Source organism: Gavialis gangeticus, unplaced genomic scaffold (genome assembly GCF_001723915.1).
Source record: "Gavialis gangeticus isolate Ggan-Ray unplaced genomic scaffold, GavGan_comp1, whole genome shotgun sequence".
NCBI classification, from domain to species: domain Eukaryota; kingdom Metazoa; phylum Chordata; order Crocodylia; family Gavialidae; genus Gavialis; species Gavialis gangeticus.
The window spans coordinates 153,687,781-153,705,168 of NW_017729032.1; the positions used below are offsets into that span (position 1 = coordinate 153,687,781).

At 46.2% G+C, this 17,388-nt stretch overlaps 1 protein-coding gene across 2 annotated transcripts in view; it reads left to right on the forward strand.

The window, feature by feature from the left end:
• Window positions 1–17,388, forward strand: part of VWA3B (von Willebrand factor A domain containing 3B) — a 160,489-nt gene that overhangs the window by 17,073 nt on the left and 126,028 nt on the right. For both annotated transcript variants that reach the window (XM_019525170.1, XM_019525169.1), the window contains exons 7-8: window positions 8,918–9,087; window positions 11,027–11,151. In XM_019525170.1, the coding sequence (XP_019380715.1) occupies window positions 8,918–9,087; window positions 11,027–11,151 (295 nt within the window). The remainder of the gene's footprint in view (window positions 1–8,917; window positions 9,088–11,026; window positions 11,152–17,388) is intronic.

Below are 17,388 nucleotides of genomic sequence, written 5' to 3' on the forward strand. Positions count from 1 at the left end.
CCAATCATCTGGGACCTCTCCTGATTGCCATGTGTTTTCAAAGATACTGGCTAATGGCTCTGCAATCTCATCTGCCAACTCCCTCAGCACCGTTGAGTGCATCCCATCTGGCCCCATGGATATGTATATGCCCAGCTTTTCTAAGTAGTCCCTAACCTGTTCTTTCACCCTTGTTGGCTGTTCCCCTCCCCTCAAACTGTGTTGCCTGGTCCAGTAGTCCGGGAGCTGACCTTGCCTGTGAAGCCGGAGGCAAAAAAGGCATTCAACACTTCAGCATTTTCTGCATCCTCTGTCACAAGGTTGCCTCCCCCATTCAGTAAGGGACCCACACTTTCCCTGATCCTTCTCTTGCTACCGACATTCTTGTAGAAACCCTTCTTGTTACCCTTCACATCCCTTGCTAACTGCAACTCCAATTGGGCTTTGCCTTTCCTGACTTCATCCCTGCATGCCTGAGCAATGCTCTTATACTCCTCCATAGTTATTTGTCCAGGTTTCTGCTTCTTATAAGTTTCCTTTTTGTGATTTAGTTTACTGAAGAGTTCCCTGCTAAGCCAAGCTGGTCTTCTGTCATACTTGCTAGTTTTCCTGCACAGTGGGATGGTTTGTTCTTGCACTCTCAGTAAGGCTTCTTTAAAGTACAGCCAGCTCTCTTGGACTCCGCTCCCCCTCAGACTGGCTTTCTGGGGGATTCTGCCCATGACTTCCCTGAGCAAGCTGAAATCTGCTTTTCTGAAGTCCAGGGTCGTTACTCTGCTACTCTCTCTCCTCCTTTTTTCCTCAGGATCCTGAACTTAACTCATGGTCACTGCTGCCCAAGTTGCCATCCACTACTACATTCCCCACCAATTCTTTCCTGTTTGTGAGCAGCTGGTCAAGAAGAGCATGGCCCCTAGTTCACAGTTCCAGCATTTGTACCAGGAAGTTGTTCCCAACACTCACCAAAAACTTCCTGGATTGCCTGCACATTGCTGTATTGCCCTCCCAGGGATTGTGATCAGGAAACTTCCACTAGCAGTTTGAAGAAAGCCTCATCCACCACTTCCTCCTGGTTTGGTGGCCTATAGCAGACACCCATTACAACATCACACTTGTTGCTTCTCCCTCTAACCTTAACCCAGAGACTTTCAACAGGCCTATTTCCAGTTTCAGACTGGAGCTCTGAGCAATCATATGGCTCTTTTACTGACAACACAACTACTTCTCCTCTTCTTCTCTGCCTGTCCTTCCTGAACAGTTTGTACCCATCCATGACAGTGCTCCAGTCCTGCAAGCTGTCCCACCAAGTCTGTTATTCCAATTATGTCATAGTTCCATGACTCTGCAAGGACTTCCAATTCTTCCTGCTTGTTTTCCAGGCACCATGAGTTTGTGTACAGGCACCTAAGGTAACTAATTGATTGCCCTGATTTCTCAGGAAGTATGAGAACATCTCCCCTGTTGCCCCTTCCTGCTAGCTCTTCCTCCAGGTTTCCTGCTTCCCCACTTACCTCAGGGCTTTGGTCTCCATCCCCTGGCAAACCTAGTTTAAAGCCCTCGTCCCTAGGTTAGCGAGCCTGTCTATGAGGATGCTCTTCCCACTTTTTGTCAGGTAGATCCTTTCTCTTCCTAGTAATCCTTCTCAGCATCCCATGGTTGAAGAAGCCAAAGCCCTGCTGGTGACACCACCTGTACAGCTAGGCATTGATCTGCAGGATGCACCCGTTTCTGCCTAGGACCTTTCCCTTGACTGGAAGGATCAAGGCGAATACAGCCTGAGCCCCAGACCCCTTCACCCTTGCACTCAGAGCCCTGTAGTCACTTTTGATCCATTCAGGGTCTCCCCTGGCAGTATCATTGGTGCCCACGTGGATGAGCAGCATAGGGTAGTAGTCAGAGGGCTGGATAAGTCTCGGCAATCAATGTTTCCTCTAACGAGTAGCGGTCCGTGAGCGTGCTGCTTTGGTCTGTGAGCATGCCGCTTTGGTCCTGCCTCCCCCTTTTGGTGCGATGTGGTACACTTACCAAAGTGCTGGAGCCTGGGGGAGCAGGGGCTGGACCCTGCCTGCCCCAAGTGAGGCTCCGCTGGGAGCTGGAGGCTGGTATTGGCTCTGTGAAACTGCTCTGCTCCCCTGCATCGTCTCGGGGAGTGAAGAGGCATATGGCATCAGGGCCGGGGAGTGGAGGACTTCCCGGAGCTTGTGGACCAGTTTCCTGGGGCCAGTGGAGCCTGCACCAGCCCCTGCCCCAGCCTCCATCCCCAGCCTCCATCCCTGCCTTGCCTCACCTCGGGGAGAAGCCTCTGCCTGCCCCGAGTGAGGCTCCTCTGGCTCTGGGGAACTGCTCCGAGGCTCTGCCAGCTCTGAGAAGTGCTACGTTCCCTGGCCCTGACTCCACGTACCTCCTTGCTCCCTTAGGCGATACGGTGGAGCGGAACAGTTCACCAGAGCCAGCGGAGTCCACGCCAGCCCCAAGCTCCACCTAGGGGAGGAGCTTACCTTTACTAAGTGTCCTACGCCACAGCCCAGCTCCATTCCCAGTGGGTGTGTGGCCTGAAAAAATTTGTGCATGGCCAAACTTTTACTTGTGCACAGCCGCGCATGTGTGCATCTTAGAGGGAACCTTGTCGGTAATCCCTCCATGACATCTGGGATCTGGGTTCCGGGCAAGCATCAGACTTCAAGACAACAGGTTAGATTAGCAGATGGCTCCCTCTGTCCCCTGCAGTAGGAAATCTTGAACCACCACCACCCATTGCTTCTTCGTGGTGACGGGGGGGGGTCTTGATCCTTTCCACCTTGGTAAGGCCTGTCTTGTCCTTGTCCAACAATGGAGCATGCTCTTCCTTCTCTGTTGCTATGGCTGCATATCTGTTCTCTAGACAAACTGCTGCAGGTGGAGGTGAGGATTTCTGCTTGCTTCCAGAGGTCACAAGTTTCCATTTTCCACCTCCTGGGAGTCCATGTCCTCTCTCTTCTCTAATGCTGCCTCTGGCAGTTCTTCTTCCACAGTCCCAGAGGTCTTCTCCAGCACTGAATCAATGAACTCCTCATGGAGGAGGATACTTCACAGCTCCACCACCTTCTCCTGTAGCTCCTTTGCCTTTTCCCTGAGACACCACCAGGAGGCACCGCTTACACCGCAGGCACCCTCTGACTTGGCTATGGCTGGAAGGAACCTGCAAGCCACAGTCCCCACAGTGCCTAACCCTGATCTGGGTGGAAGTGTTGATGGTGAGCAGTCCTGCCTGGACAAGCCTTGGAGGTGCAAACAGAGGCAGCGGCAGTGGCTCTGGCACTGCGATGTTCTCCAGCCATTTCCCTGGGTTTTCCAAGCTGCCTTCTCTCTCTTACTGCCCTTCTTCCAAGTGCAACTTCCCTAGCAAACTCACCCGGAAGCTGGCCTGTTTACTGCTTGTTGGCCCCAAAAGGTTCTTTTTTATCTTGCTTCCTCACACTAAACTGAAAGGCTCTCCTATCAAGGGGGGAGAAGAGAAGCAAACTGGCCTGCAAACTGCTTACCCTGTTTGCAGCCCCTGTTCTCTGTCTCCTTGGTTCCTCAGGGAGTCTCCTTTTATACCCTGCTGGGCCTGGACTGGCTCTGCCCCCTCATTAGGGCTTCTGTCAGGCCCAGGCAGCAATAACTTAGCAATCGGCAATCACTCAACCAGCAATACTCCCAGCTTCTCAGAGCACACACCCAAAACACACACAGCCCACCAAACAAACACTCAGCAAACCAAAGGCACAGGCAGCTCCAGATCACTTACCTTCCCTGGGCAGGATCTGGTACGCGGCACCTCTTCCCCTTCCTACTCGTGCCCCTAGCAAACTGCCTGCAAACTGCTTACCCTGTTTGCAGCCCCTGTTCACTGGCTCCTTGGTCATTATTCTGAAGCTCTTTTGAAGCTAAATTTAGTAGTAAAGTTAGCTCATTGTGTTTCAAGTAGAGTTATTAATTTCCACTGGGGTGAAATTCAGCACAAGGCTCCACTTAAGTCCTACTTGAGAAATTATTATAAGTCAGATATAAATGGTGCTTAAACTTCTTGCTGGCCTTCTGCACAGCAGTGAATTTCAACCTGGAGGACTCTTGGCATGTGGAAATTGATATTAAAATTAAACTGGATGACAGTTTCTGCCTCTTTAAAAAAATTACTAACTTTTTCAATTTGCAAAATGTCATTATCTTGGGGGGCGGGGAGAAAAAGGGATTCAATTTTGTCTGCCTGCAATACTATCTGACTGAAAAGAATCCTTTATCAGCCTTATGGTGTGTTGTAGATCTGGGTCTGACTGAAAAAAAATAAAAATCCAACTAACTACAAGAGACCCTCAGAAATATCCCCTAGTATTATTGTCTAGGGCACTGGTGGATCTAGGATTAGGGGAATCTTGTTTTTGCTGGTGGTCAGCATAGAGCAGTATAATTGCTACATCTGTTACCTTCTTAATGAAAATTCATAGTGTACACTGGCAGAATGTACACTCATCTGCAAGCGAAAGTTGCCGACTTGTAGTGCCAGAAAATGACTCAGTCTTGTGGTTTGGTTTCCTTAACAAACTAACCATTCCAGAGCAACATTACAAGAGCTAAGATTTTTCCCTACATTGGCTGTTCCTATGGTTACTTCACTTAGCTGAAACCTTCCCATGCACTGCTGTGCCCTTGGCTTACTTTCCTCAGGTCATCTCTGCCCCAAACCCTAGGTTGCTGTCACAGGGTTGTCCCCATATCCTTTCATTCGGCAGATTTTTTTCTGAAGTTGCCAATACCTGCCGAATGTGGGAGAAAACAGGATAGTTGTAAGATCCCCTGGCCTGGATTAAAAATAGCGTAAAAGATGGCAAACTGTTAGGGTGTAAAAAGACATTGCCTTTGTGTCACCATAAAAATTGTGTTGCCAGGGAAACAGATATCCATGCTCCTTGTTACACCACAAATTCCCAAAATTTGTGGCTGCAACAGGTGGCATGAATTTGTGCCACTGTTTTGCAGCAGATAGCTATTTGCTTTAAGGTAAGAGAATGCAGGCAGCTTGGAGGTGCCTGCACTCTCCAGCTGCCTGGGGAGGCACTCTCAGGCATCAGGTGCCCAAGCCACATGCTTCAGGTATTCCTGTTCCCAGGGCACGCAGGTTCGTGCCCCTGAAGCCGTAGCAGTGCCCACCTGGTTTCTCCCATTTGGGATTCCTTGAGCACGTGTCTTCTCCCCACTAGCAGAGGAGTCCCCTGAGATTCTCTGAGCATGCACGCATGTAGATGCAGAAACCCCAGACTTGGAATGTGTCTCTACAAATGTAGTAACTTCTGGTTTCCCTGCTAGCAGAGGAGTGCCAAGGATTCTGTTTCATCCAGTGAAGTGGATCAGCTGTGCCTGGACACATTCCATTTCATTTGGTGATGTTTGTACCCTTAGGGTGCTTGTACACGTGATGTTTTGACCATGTACACATGATGAATAGTAACAAAAAATTGCTATTTATCCAGCATAATGGTGTCACCATGTACACGTGCATACTGTTTTTTTATGTCAAAATTTATTTGAGCATGGCAACTTAGACCACCTCTGATATATTTTATTTTAATCGTGGTCAATTGTTCTATGAAGTTTAGTTTTATCATGGCAGATCTGTCATGTGTACATGTCGCATTAGTCTGTCAACTCATCCAGGATTCAGGGGACTGAGATGAAGACCCATTTATGGAAATACTTCACATACTGGGTCTATGACTGGATTGCATCTGCTTTCCTCTAAGATTGTACTTTACAGCAGTATGTAGTCATAGATATGCTTTCTTAATGTCAGGTACAAACAGCTTCTCCTTTCTTTTAGTGGGTGTCCCACAGTAACCTACAGTGTATGTGAAGAAAAACTGCTTGTGATTAAAAAGCACTTATTTATCAGTATTTACCAGGCCACACTGACTGCAGTACTATGGGTATTCCATCTCAAATACTGTGGTGTGGTAGTTGTTGTTAAATGTTGCTTTCTTGAATGAGAACAACTCTCTGAAACTTTTTTATCATGAGTTTTGTTATTGTGGATGTGCATTGATTATTGAGAGAGGTCAGACAAAGGCGTAAGTAATTGCCAGAAAATCTGTATCCAGCTTTAGGGGAATACGTAAGCAACATAACACAATAATGTTTTTCAGTTGTGTAATTTGGGGTGGGCGAGTACATGTCTTGGAAGCTGCCTGAGGGGAGGAGTGCCAGAAAGATGAGGAGGTTGCACCTCACCCTCTTGTCCCATGCACTGCCTGCATGGGGGGCTGCAGGAAGCAGCTGACTAAGTGGTGTGTGTCATGGAGCACAAAGTATTCTGGGGAATCATATTTTTATAGAGTGGCAGTGAAGTTCAGTGCTGCTGAATGGAAAACTGACCCTCAATTTTTTGGTGCTGAAATCAGCATTTTTTTAACTCTGGCAATATGGGCTTTGGTAGCAAAAATTAGGGTGAAAGTTTACTCCACTAGCAGCAAACTCCACTGCTGCTCTGGAGAACTACAGTTCCTAGAACATCTTGCATTCCATAACACATATTGCCTAGCTGCTGTTTCTCCATGCTGTTTTGTGTGGAAGCCAGAAGGAGGGGTGGAATGGTGTCTATCAGTGGTGGGCAAAATGCGGCCTGCCAGGCCATTCTGTCCGGCCTGTGGGGCCCCTAAAAAATTTAGAAAATTAATATTTATCTGCCCTGGGCTGCCCGTCATGCGGCCCTCGATGGCTTGCCAAAACTCAGTAAGTAGCCCTCTGCCCAAAATAATTGCCCGCCCCTAGTGTATATTCTTTGGACATAACTCCTCTGCTCTTTTTCCAACCTCTCCTTCCTCACATAATGATTTCTACATAGTGGGTGCATCTACATATGAAATTAAGGCAACACAATAAAAACTGGAGCTATTTGAGCTGGAGTCAACTGCTCCCTGGTGCGATATCTACACATGCACGTGGGACAGCAGCAATTTGAGCTGGAGCAGAGTAAGTCCCCAGCTGGCTGGGCTGACTGGGTGCAATTTATGCCCCTGGTCACCGTCTACACATGCATTTTGGCACAGTTAAGTACTCCACTGTAAGATAGCAGTGTCCCTGACAGTACAAACCTGTGGCAGAGTTAATTAGTTTACTGTGCCTTAATACTGACACCCGTAGACTATAACACTTTACTGTGCAGCTAATTCGTCTACTCTGCAATAAAGCACACATGTAGATGCACCCAGTGAGAGTGTGGCTTATGTCTGTGTTTGTAGAGAAACTTTGATGTACAGGCAACCCCCTGTTTCACTTACTGTGGTTGTGTTATAATGCTCATTTAAAATACCTACCTGGTTTCACTTAGCATTCAGCACGTTTCGTTATAGCACTCAGCGTGGGGGGTGGGGGGACGTAGTGGTGGCAGCAGCAGTGTTGGTGTCGTCAAGTGAAGTGGTGAGTGGCAGCTGGCGGGGCCCAGGGTGGGGTGGCAGGAGCCCAGGGTCTGCTCCCGCACGTGGTGCTGGAGCAGGTGGGCAGGAGCAGCGGCGAGAACAGGCAGGTGGGGGGCTGGGCAGCATAATCATGGAGCCCGGACTGGTGGGGCCCAGGGCAGGGTGGCAGGAGCCTGGGGTCTGCTCTGGCATGTGGTGCTGGAGCTGCCAGCAGGCGGGGAGGAGTGGTGCTGGTGGCAGCAAGAAGGGGAGGGTGGAGGGCATAAGCATGGGGCTTGGGCCAGTGCCAGGGGCTGGGGCTGGCAGGAGTGTGGGGCTTGAGGCCAGGGCTGGCAGGAGTGTGGGGCCTGGGCCGGTGCAAGCCAGCACTCAAGGACATGTGCGCAGGGTCCCCTGCCCCATGCCGCAGAGGGGCCAAGCCTGTGGAGCCCTTCCATCCCCGACCTGCAGCCCGTGACCCATTCTGCTCTGGTCATGCATCCATCTGTGGGACGCGGACACCATTCTGAGCTTTCTCCATGTTGGCCAGAGCCCCGCTGCCTTCTTGCCATTAATCCCTGGGCAGGCATGTCCCTGACTCAGGCCCCGCAGCTGGGGCGGTTGGGGCTGGTGGCCAGCGGGTGCAGGCCAGCAGGGGCAGTCACGGAGGCAGAACAATGAGGCCGGGAGGAGCCAATGCCTTCCCTGGAGGAGCCTGTGCAGTACCTTGCTGGGAGCTGCAAGGCACAGGCCAGCAAGTGGTGTGGAATCAATTATATTTATTTTCATTAAACCCTATGTGAAAATGGGTTTTGTTTATATGCTGTTTTGCTTAGTGCTTGGTTTTTCCCTAACAAATTAAGAGCACTAAGTGGAGGTTGCCTGTACAAATCTGGTAAGCCCATTTGTCTTGGGCAAATGTGAAAATATGACTGACCTGTACATTTGTACAATAAATTAACAGAAAAGGTCTTCTTTCCTAAAAGAAGATAAAGTTCTAAAACAAAAAGTCAGAAAATATACTGAAAATAAAAATGAATGTGGGATATGACTTCTTGGTACTCTACTACTGCAGCCAAACTTTTGAACTTCTCTACACCAGTACCAAGATCATTCTGAAAAGCAGAGTGTTTCAGGGTCTTGAGTGCTGATTGCCAACATCTTTTTCTGCATTTAGCTTTTTTTCTCTACAACCTTTTCTCCTCCCTTACTCTGTGGAGTAAAGGTGAAAGCCCCTTGAGTAATGGCTGGTAGAAGCAGGTCCAGAGATTTTGGGTACGATTCCTTTCTCATTTAGGCAAATTGTCTATCAGGGAAATTCCACTGACTTCAGTTAGAGCACTTCTGATTTACAGAGAGAGAACACCGTTTCTACAAACCTCAGAGTCCTAATGTGGAATTAGCCCTATCACATTTTTTCCCCAGATGTCAGCACAGGACATTATTTGAATACGTTTAAAGCAGCTATGCAAAAAATGAGTCTCTCTGTTGTTTTCTGTTTGTTAATATGTACAATTTGTCTACCACAGATTGAAGCAGTTTATTATTTTGCTGTGGGTGAGGTTCCTGAGGATATGAAACATCTACTCCTTCAGAAGTTTTCTGACAGTCCTTTCCCAATCCATCCAGTATCTTTTAATGCCAGGGAAGAAGATACTATTGTTTTCTTGAAGGAACTGGGCCGCCTGACCTCTGGCAGGTATGGGGGAAAGTAACCACAATTGCAGTGGCAATTTCATGACTTTTCAAGCCCCTTCATAGATAGAAAAACATGAATATTCACAACACCTCTGGGATCTGGGTGAGTATCATTTCCATTTCTCTTCTAGAGAAAATGAGACCAAGAGACAAAGTGATTTGCTCAAAGTCAGTTTAACAGCTATGATTAAAACTCAGGTGTTCCTGCCCAAGCCAAACCTCCCTCCACAAATGTGCTTATGTCTAAGTTGGTTTCTCATTTATACCTTATGCTATTTGCCAGCCTGCTTGACAAAAATATGTGGCAACAGAATGATGTTATTTAATATTTTGTAGTGATACCTGGGGTTGCTAACAAAGTAAGGCCTCTGGGTGCCAAGCCAGACCTCATTATACTGCGTGCTACCCAGACTTTTAGTAAAAAGGCCCTGCTTGCCCCAGATAGTTCACAGTTAAAGTTGCAACATTATAAAACAGGTGGATATGTCAGTCAGATGAATGGGGTAGGGCTTAGGATGAGGAAATAATAAAGCAAACATTTTACTGTCTTGATTATAACTGGTAGCCTCTGTATCCATTATTGAAGCTTGGTTAGCAGTAGTGCTTCAAGCCCTAGGATAATAGGTGAAAGAAAGTGTTAGAACTGCTTGTAAAGATAAATAATTTAAGGCAGTTCTTGAGAAAGCAAGAAGCAAAGGTGATGTTATCCGAAACAAAAACTACAGCTCTGAATCATGTCCCACAGAGGCTGCTTTGTTGATGCTGCATAGATGCTGCTGGCTGAGAGATGCCACATGGGCAACCTGTCCCCTTGTTGTAGGGACCAACTTCACAGGGAGAAGGGGCAGGGGTAAGCTGTCATGTGCTTTGGGGATCATGTTCCCTTTCCACCCCGCAAAAACTGGTGATTGTATTGTATTGCAGCAGTGACAGTGCTGGAGAGGGAGTATTGTGAAGGGGAGAAAGCATAACTAAAAATTTCCGTACTTTTGACAAGTTGTCTTGTCATTTTTTTCATCGTAAGCCCTTTAGGGCAAAGGATTGTCTGTTCTGTTTTTGTACAGTATATAGTATGATGGGGCTTGATCCAGGTTTGGCTCTCCAGCCACTACTCTACAAATACATGATGTAAACAATGGAGATTGTAGCAGTCCCTCCTCCGGAATTCTGCTCTGTGGAGTCTTTGCAGCACTGTGATAGTGCAACAGGGGATTTAGGCAGATTGTTCTATGTAATATGTTTTCTCTTGGACCCCAAATAATTTTGAAGACATTTAGGGTGGATGCTAATGGTTAGTGGACCAACATTAACACGCTGAAAATAGACAGCTATGCATATTTGCTGTGCAGGCAGCAGGAAAGCTGTCTACAAGGTGAAAGGAAGCCTGCAGATCAGTGTGGGCCCAGCTGCTCTTTGTTTTTAGGAGGGTCTGTTCCCATCTCTTCTGTGAGGCTCTGACATGGTGTGGCTTGAGCATCTGGTCTCCTCTCTAGGATATTTTTCCTAGAGATGTCTGAGCTCTGTTTGTCTCTCAGTAGTTGGAAAAAAAAAAGGCAGCTGAGGGGCTCTGAGCTTACAGAAGATTATCTGATCTGTGATCAGAAAACTCCAGGGTCACCTTGGACATTTCACTTAATATTGCTGTCCAGGCTGCAATGTTACTTAAAGACCTAACTGGATGCTCTGATGCATCGAAATGCATGTCAGGAAATTTGTGCTACTACCCTTGCACTGAGGAATGTTGTGCCTTTTCTAGTGTCCTCCAGTTTCTGGTCTGACATACAGTAGTAACCTTGTGCATAACAGAAATCAGTGAGTTCTCAACAGAAGTAACAAATCTGATCTGAAGTATACAATGGAGGGAGTTGTGTGTGATGAACAACTGGAAAAACTAGACACATGTTCACATAATTTACCCCTGGGTTAATTTTACCTTACAGATTCCATGCATTTGCTGAGAGAACTGATTATACAGATGTCATCGAACTTGTCATAAAGAGTGAGGAGGATGGAGAAAGTCTAACTAGCTGGAATACAAGAAAATTGAAAGGAAGGGTGCCTTTAGGTAAACTAAAACAAAATGAGAGGATGTTGATGTTTGTAATTAAAGGTTTCAGAATAGCAATGCAATGAAGGAAGTTTTGCCACATGTAAAATCCAAATGGGCATGGGCAGTGGTCCCACATCACCAATTGGGAGCAGACAAATGGAAGCTCTGTACATGGGAAGGGGAGAATATATGATTATGTGGCTAGAAAGGGAAATAACGAGGAAGAAAGGGATGGCATAAGGAGTTGAAGGAGGGTGGAGAATGAGAGTGAAACATTTAAGGTCAGCTGTTTTGAAAGAGGAAGATGTTATGCTGGGTGTGCTGAGGAGGAGCAGTGACAGAAGGGAGAAAGGGTCAGGACAAATGGACTTGAGGAGAAGGTAAAGCTTAAGAGGTGCATGAAAGACTGGTAGAGACAATAGGCCATTTTATATCCTCAGATCTGATACAGGCAGGTATATCCACAGATTTGATATAAACTTTTGTAATCCCTGAAATTGAGTTTCTTTTCCAAATTCTGATTTTGACTTAATGGAATGGACTATAAAGGAGGAAAAAGAAAAGAGAACCCAGGGAAGAGAAGTAGCCAAGAGAAATGGGGAAGAAAGCAAAATAAGGCTAACAGAAGACTTTGAAACAAACAGAAGTAGAAGGGAAAAATACCTTGGTAGACTCATGACACTCCTGGTGGGTGTATACACCATGATGGCAGTGTGTCCTGGGACTCTGTCTAGCATACCCTGCCTGCGTACTTCTGCTCACATACTCCAAACAAGGGAATGTATCAGTTGTGCCAAGGTCACTCCCGGCAGCTTCTATCCAAACTTTGATCTCTGGTGTCCTTCAGGGTGACTGCTGGGGACCCTGGAGCAACTTTACCACAGGATTTTCAGGTTTGGAGCATGTGAGTGAGAGTTGGTGGGTGGTTCTTTCTCAGCAACATCCCTTTTAGGGTTGTCTTGGTGTCATGAAATGTATAAGTGTGTTGTTCTGTGGGACTCAGATCAGAGGTTTGGTAGGAGACAAAATGAGGATGTTTTTGACATCTTTTGTATGCAAGATATGCAATATAAATAGTGTATTGCAAATGTCAGTACAAGAGCAATAGGGAGAAAAGTCAAATAATCTTCCTACCTCTTCACTTATATGTGTGCATTGCTATAGTACTATATTTTTTTTCACAGACAACTGATCCTGTCATGTGTACCTTATTTTGAAAATACTGAATGAAAAAGAAAAGATTTTTCCAGAGTTATGCCTGCCTAGAGTTGGGTCAGAGTCTGATCTTCATCTGACTTGCCCTCCCTTTCCTATGTAGGCTGTGAAATAGGAGGAGCAGGAACAGCTAGCAGACAGAAAAATTGCTCTAAGAAATGTTAGCTTGATTAGTGGAACATCAAGACCATTAAAAAGGAAAAATGATTGTTAACATCATTGGAGTGGAGAACAATTATCCATTAAGTCCAATTGATTCCCTCAGCTTCCTGGATGCTAATGCCACAGCTGCTGCACTTTGGAGCAGAGATCAAAGCAGATAGCTTCTATCCTAGACAGAAAATCAGCTTCATTGTTTAATACAGACCTCCCAGTTTTGGGGGGCTCATTTTGAGAGAAAAGGTGCATGTTGTGTGCAAGAAAATGTGGTATTGATCATTACTGTGTTTTCAACTTCCATTGACCTTTGGGAGGCAGAGAGACATTATTCTCATTTTACAGATGGGGCATCTGAAGCATGCAGTAGATTAAGTAACTTGTTCAAAGTCTCACAGGGATTCTTTGACTGATTCAGGAATGTAACCCTCCTGAGTTTCAGCCTGGGTTGTTATCCAGTAGGAATCCTTCCTTCCTGCTCTTTACTCAGGTAATTAATAAAGTCACTGCAATACAAAAATGAAAATCGAGAGTAGGAAAGGGTTAGACTTCTGTTCCTCATGAAAGGAATCTCCCTGCCTGCTCCCCCTCAGCTTCCCATATAGGGTTTTGAAACTGCGAGCAGATTAAGCATCTACATTCTTTTTTTCATTTAGTTCTAATACAGAACTATATAGTGACTGTTTTCTGCCTGCTACCAGAGCCTCACTACTGGACCTCTTTATGGGGAGGGCCCTGTTTCCCCTTTCCCCAGGCATCTAGTCTGTTTCAATGGTTGGCTCTGAAGCGGCTGCCTGTCTGAAATTACCTCTACACTACTGTTTTGAAAGCTGAATGCTGAGTAGCTTTAATCACCCAAAAGTGCAGTAATCTCCTTGAAATGCATTGTCTGGTATGTCTCATTGCTTCCATGGAACAGAATTTACACATTAAAAAGGAACACAATTAGCCTTGTGCATTTATTGAGCATTATAGCCATGGTTATGACATCATTGGCAACCAATCAAAAATCTCCAGTTGTGTCCAGATTCTGAAATCCTTTCAGAACAGAAAATGCATTGGAAACATTCCTTTTTTCTTCCATGCCTGATGTCTCTAGTTTCAGAATGCCTCTTTGAAGGCTGCAGAAGGCAATAATAATAAAAATGCTGATGACTAATGCATTTAAAATGGTTTCTTGGTTATGTGGAATAAACTATAAAAAGGAATAAATGGAAACTAAACTAGAAATTTACTTTTCTGTATCTGGTGTTTCATGTAAATTAAAGAGAGATCTGACTGTTCTGATTCTGTCTCTATCACAAATGCAACTGCTGTAAGCTCAAACTTTTCATTAGGTTTTATGGATGGAAGGAGGCTATTTTAGAGACAAACACATATGATAGTGTTCTAGGTACAAAAGGTGTGTTATCATTTGGCAAGTACAAGATTTATTCATTTTCATTTCTGTCCTGTTGAAATGAATGGGAAGTGAGCTACTTAAGAATGATGAGCTTAATTCAGCTTCCTAAAACTCTGCTGCTTTGCTTTTTGTGTAGTCATTTAGAAAGCAGGGCCAAGGCACTACTAAATCTGAATGGTTTTGAATGCTCTCCCTTAATGCAAAGTTCTGATTTGGCTCACTGTCATGATGGTTGCTTATCTTTCCAGTATTGATTTTCCTGCTACCCTTCTTGCCTTCATTCTGTAATAGTACAGTACAGCTTTATTTTGAATGACAACTCATCTGCAAAAGTTACAGAATGAAGTGATATGATTATGAAGTTAGAAATCACAGAGGGAAGAAAGAATATACATATATAGGCAAAGGAGATGACATTTAAGATGGAACTTGATGACAGTGAAGGCTCATGAAATGAAGAACTGACAAAAGCTGCATATGAGAAGGTTGTTTCAGCCCACACTGAGGGAAGGGAAAAGTGGGGAAGCAACATTATCTGAGCAGAGCTTCAAAGGAAAAAGGACACAGTTGTTTTTCTTTTAATGGGGGGAGTTTTGAACTGAGCCTTGCAGTGAACAGGGGCACATCGTTGACTGAAACTGGGATGAGGGTAAATCTTTGCACTGTGTTTTCTCTGCATGCTAGATAGAGCCTGGTGTGTTGGGACTTATGGAGGTTGTAGAGAAGTGTCATCTCTATGGATTCTTTAACTCACTCTCTGAAATCATAGATGAGCACTTGATTGATGTGAAGAATTTGAAGGTGCGTATCCTGCCATGTACAGACACATACAGACCTATTGAATAAGTATGTTCCAAGCTGCACTTGATGATGATGCTTTTGTCTTGCTCGCAAATAATGACAAATACACTAAAATTCTACTTAATTGTCCATATTTATCTTGTGATTACATACATAGAATATCAGGATTACAATATGCCAAAGAGAAAGCACAAAAGCATCAATCTTAGCTCGGGCTTCTCTGGGAAACTGAGGTAAATTCATTTTGCTTAGGGCATCTGCACAGAATTTAGGTGGGTGGAATCCATAACCCACCCCCAGAGTACCAGCTCACCTTCAGAGCTGCAGCAGAGGCTGTTATGAGTAATAGCACAGGCTGTTATCCCTTCTTTCTATCTAGAGAGGATTTTTTACCAATGGATCTACATAGTTTTGTCTTACTCTCCTAACCTTGACCTGTCACTGCCTATGAACCCTGCTAGAAGTCAGATTTAGCCTCTTGGCGAGAATGAATTTCCCTGCTGTCTAACTTGTCAGGTATGTAAGCTACCTTGTGGACCTGGTTAAGCTCTTCCATGTGCTGCCTTAGATATCAACACTTTAGAGACAACTGCTGTGTTCTGCTGCCACACTGAGGCTGAGGCAGAGATCAGCAATGAGAAAGTTAATGCCTCTGTTGCCTTGCATGGAAATTAAGTTAGAGCAACTTAAAACATCTCCTCATTTCCTTGCTTTTTGCACTGGCAGAGCCTGATTTAAGTCAGGGGGTAACAAAAATAATGAATTATCCTTTTTTCTACAACTTAATTTAGTTTCTTTCTTGTTCTGTGATGTCTTTGACTTTTAAAAATGCTACTACATTTTTTAAAGCTGGGGTGGCTGTGAGTGAATTGCTACTTTTTTTGGACATGGAATCCGGTACATTGGAGTGACTTTTGGAGCAGACTGCAGGTGGGTTTGGCATTTGGAGGTAGAAATAGAGCAGATTTTGTTATGAGTACTAAGAATAATGGGGAGGTGACTGTGATGGTGGGGGTTATGGGTATGTGTGCGTGTTCAGATTGCCCACTGAAAAATCAGCATAAAATGTGACCAGTTTATAATGCTGCACTTGCAGTTCTCCTCCATTGTTTTTCAGCTGCCTCCCCCCTCGGCAGTGCAGAAACTGAGTATTCCCATTACCCTCTTTTCCTTTGATGGCAGGGCTCTTTATGCTGTTCTCCTCATTCCAGATCCCCTATTTTTGCCCTTCATGACAGGGACTTCGTGTGACCCCCACTCTCCCTTCCCTACTCACCTTTCCATAGTGGGGGCCTCGCATATACCTGCATTCTCTTCTTTTGTGTTATGTTCTGCATTCCTCCCACCGCCTCACATCCAATCCCAGAGGTGGATTAAGGTGTACTGGGGTCCTGGGCAAAGACAAAATTGGAGGCCCCCTCTCTGCACAGGAGCTGCGTTGGGGAGGGGGGTAGGGCTTCTGGTGCTGGCAGAGGAGCCTGGGTGGACCCTGCCGGGCAGCAGGTGGGGGACACATACCTGCCTCTTCTCCCTGCTCCCCGCCCCAATGGCCAAATATACACACACAGAGGCATGCGCACAGACAGGTGCGCAGTCTACTCTCACTCACTCTCTGCACATGGACACACAGACACAAACACTCTCTCTGACATGAACACAGACACACATGCACTCACATTCACACATACATGCACACACATGCAGATGCGTACATGTGCAGATGCGTACATGCACAGATGTGCACACGCACACACTGACGGACACACAGAAACATGCATACAGATGTACAGACATACACATAGACACAGATGAATGCACACAGACACACATGCACACACAGACACACATGCATGCACAAATGCACACAGATGCACGCACACACGCAGAGATGTACACACAGCCGCGCATGCGCAGTCACGTGCATGTGCGCACACAGACACTTGCACATAGAGGTGCACGCACTTGTAGATGTACACACATGCAGATGCACGCGTACGCAGATACACAGACGTGCATACACACAGATGCGTGCGCGCACACACACACAGACAGAGAGAGACAGAGACACATGCAAACCCAGCCACACACGTTCCCCTCACAGGATGCACTCTTGATTACTCTGAGGAACTCATGGCTCAGTCTTGCTCCTTCCTGGCCCCTGTTGCACTGACTGGCGGGAGCTGCTGCTGGGCTGTGTCCCTGTGGCTGCATATGTGTATTGGGCTGGGTCAGCTCAGGTCAGGAGTGTGGGCAGGTGGTGGCACTGGGAGGGGTGGCTAAGGGGGCTAAGGTGAATTTTGGCAGGCTATGGCCCCCTCACCTAGCGCCACTGCCTGCCTGCGGTTTTAAACTTGGTGCCATTTTTATCTCTCTGCTGGGAGACAAAAACATGCCAAGTTTAAAACCACAGCTTTTGCTTCCCTGCTGATGAGGATCCCGGGGCCCTGAATTGGTAGGGGCCCCTGGGCTCGTGCCCTGCTGGCCCGTCCATTAATCCACTTATGCCCAACCCCAAGTGAAGGATTCTCTGTGGCCCTCCTTCCACTCTCCTTTCCCCCTGGTGTGCCTCAGCACCCCTCCTCCAGTTTTTGGCTCATTGTCTGTCCCATCATGCCATAGTTTCCCCTCCTCACTAGGGACCCTGAGTAGGGATCCCAGATTAATTTGGAGTTGGGGGT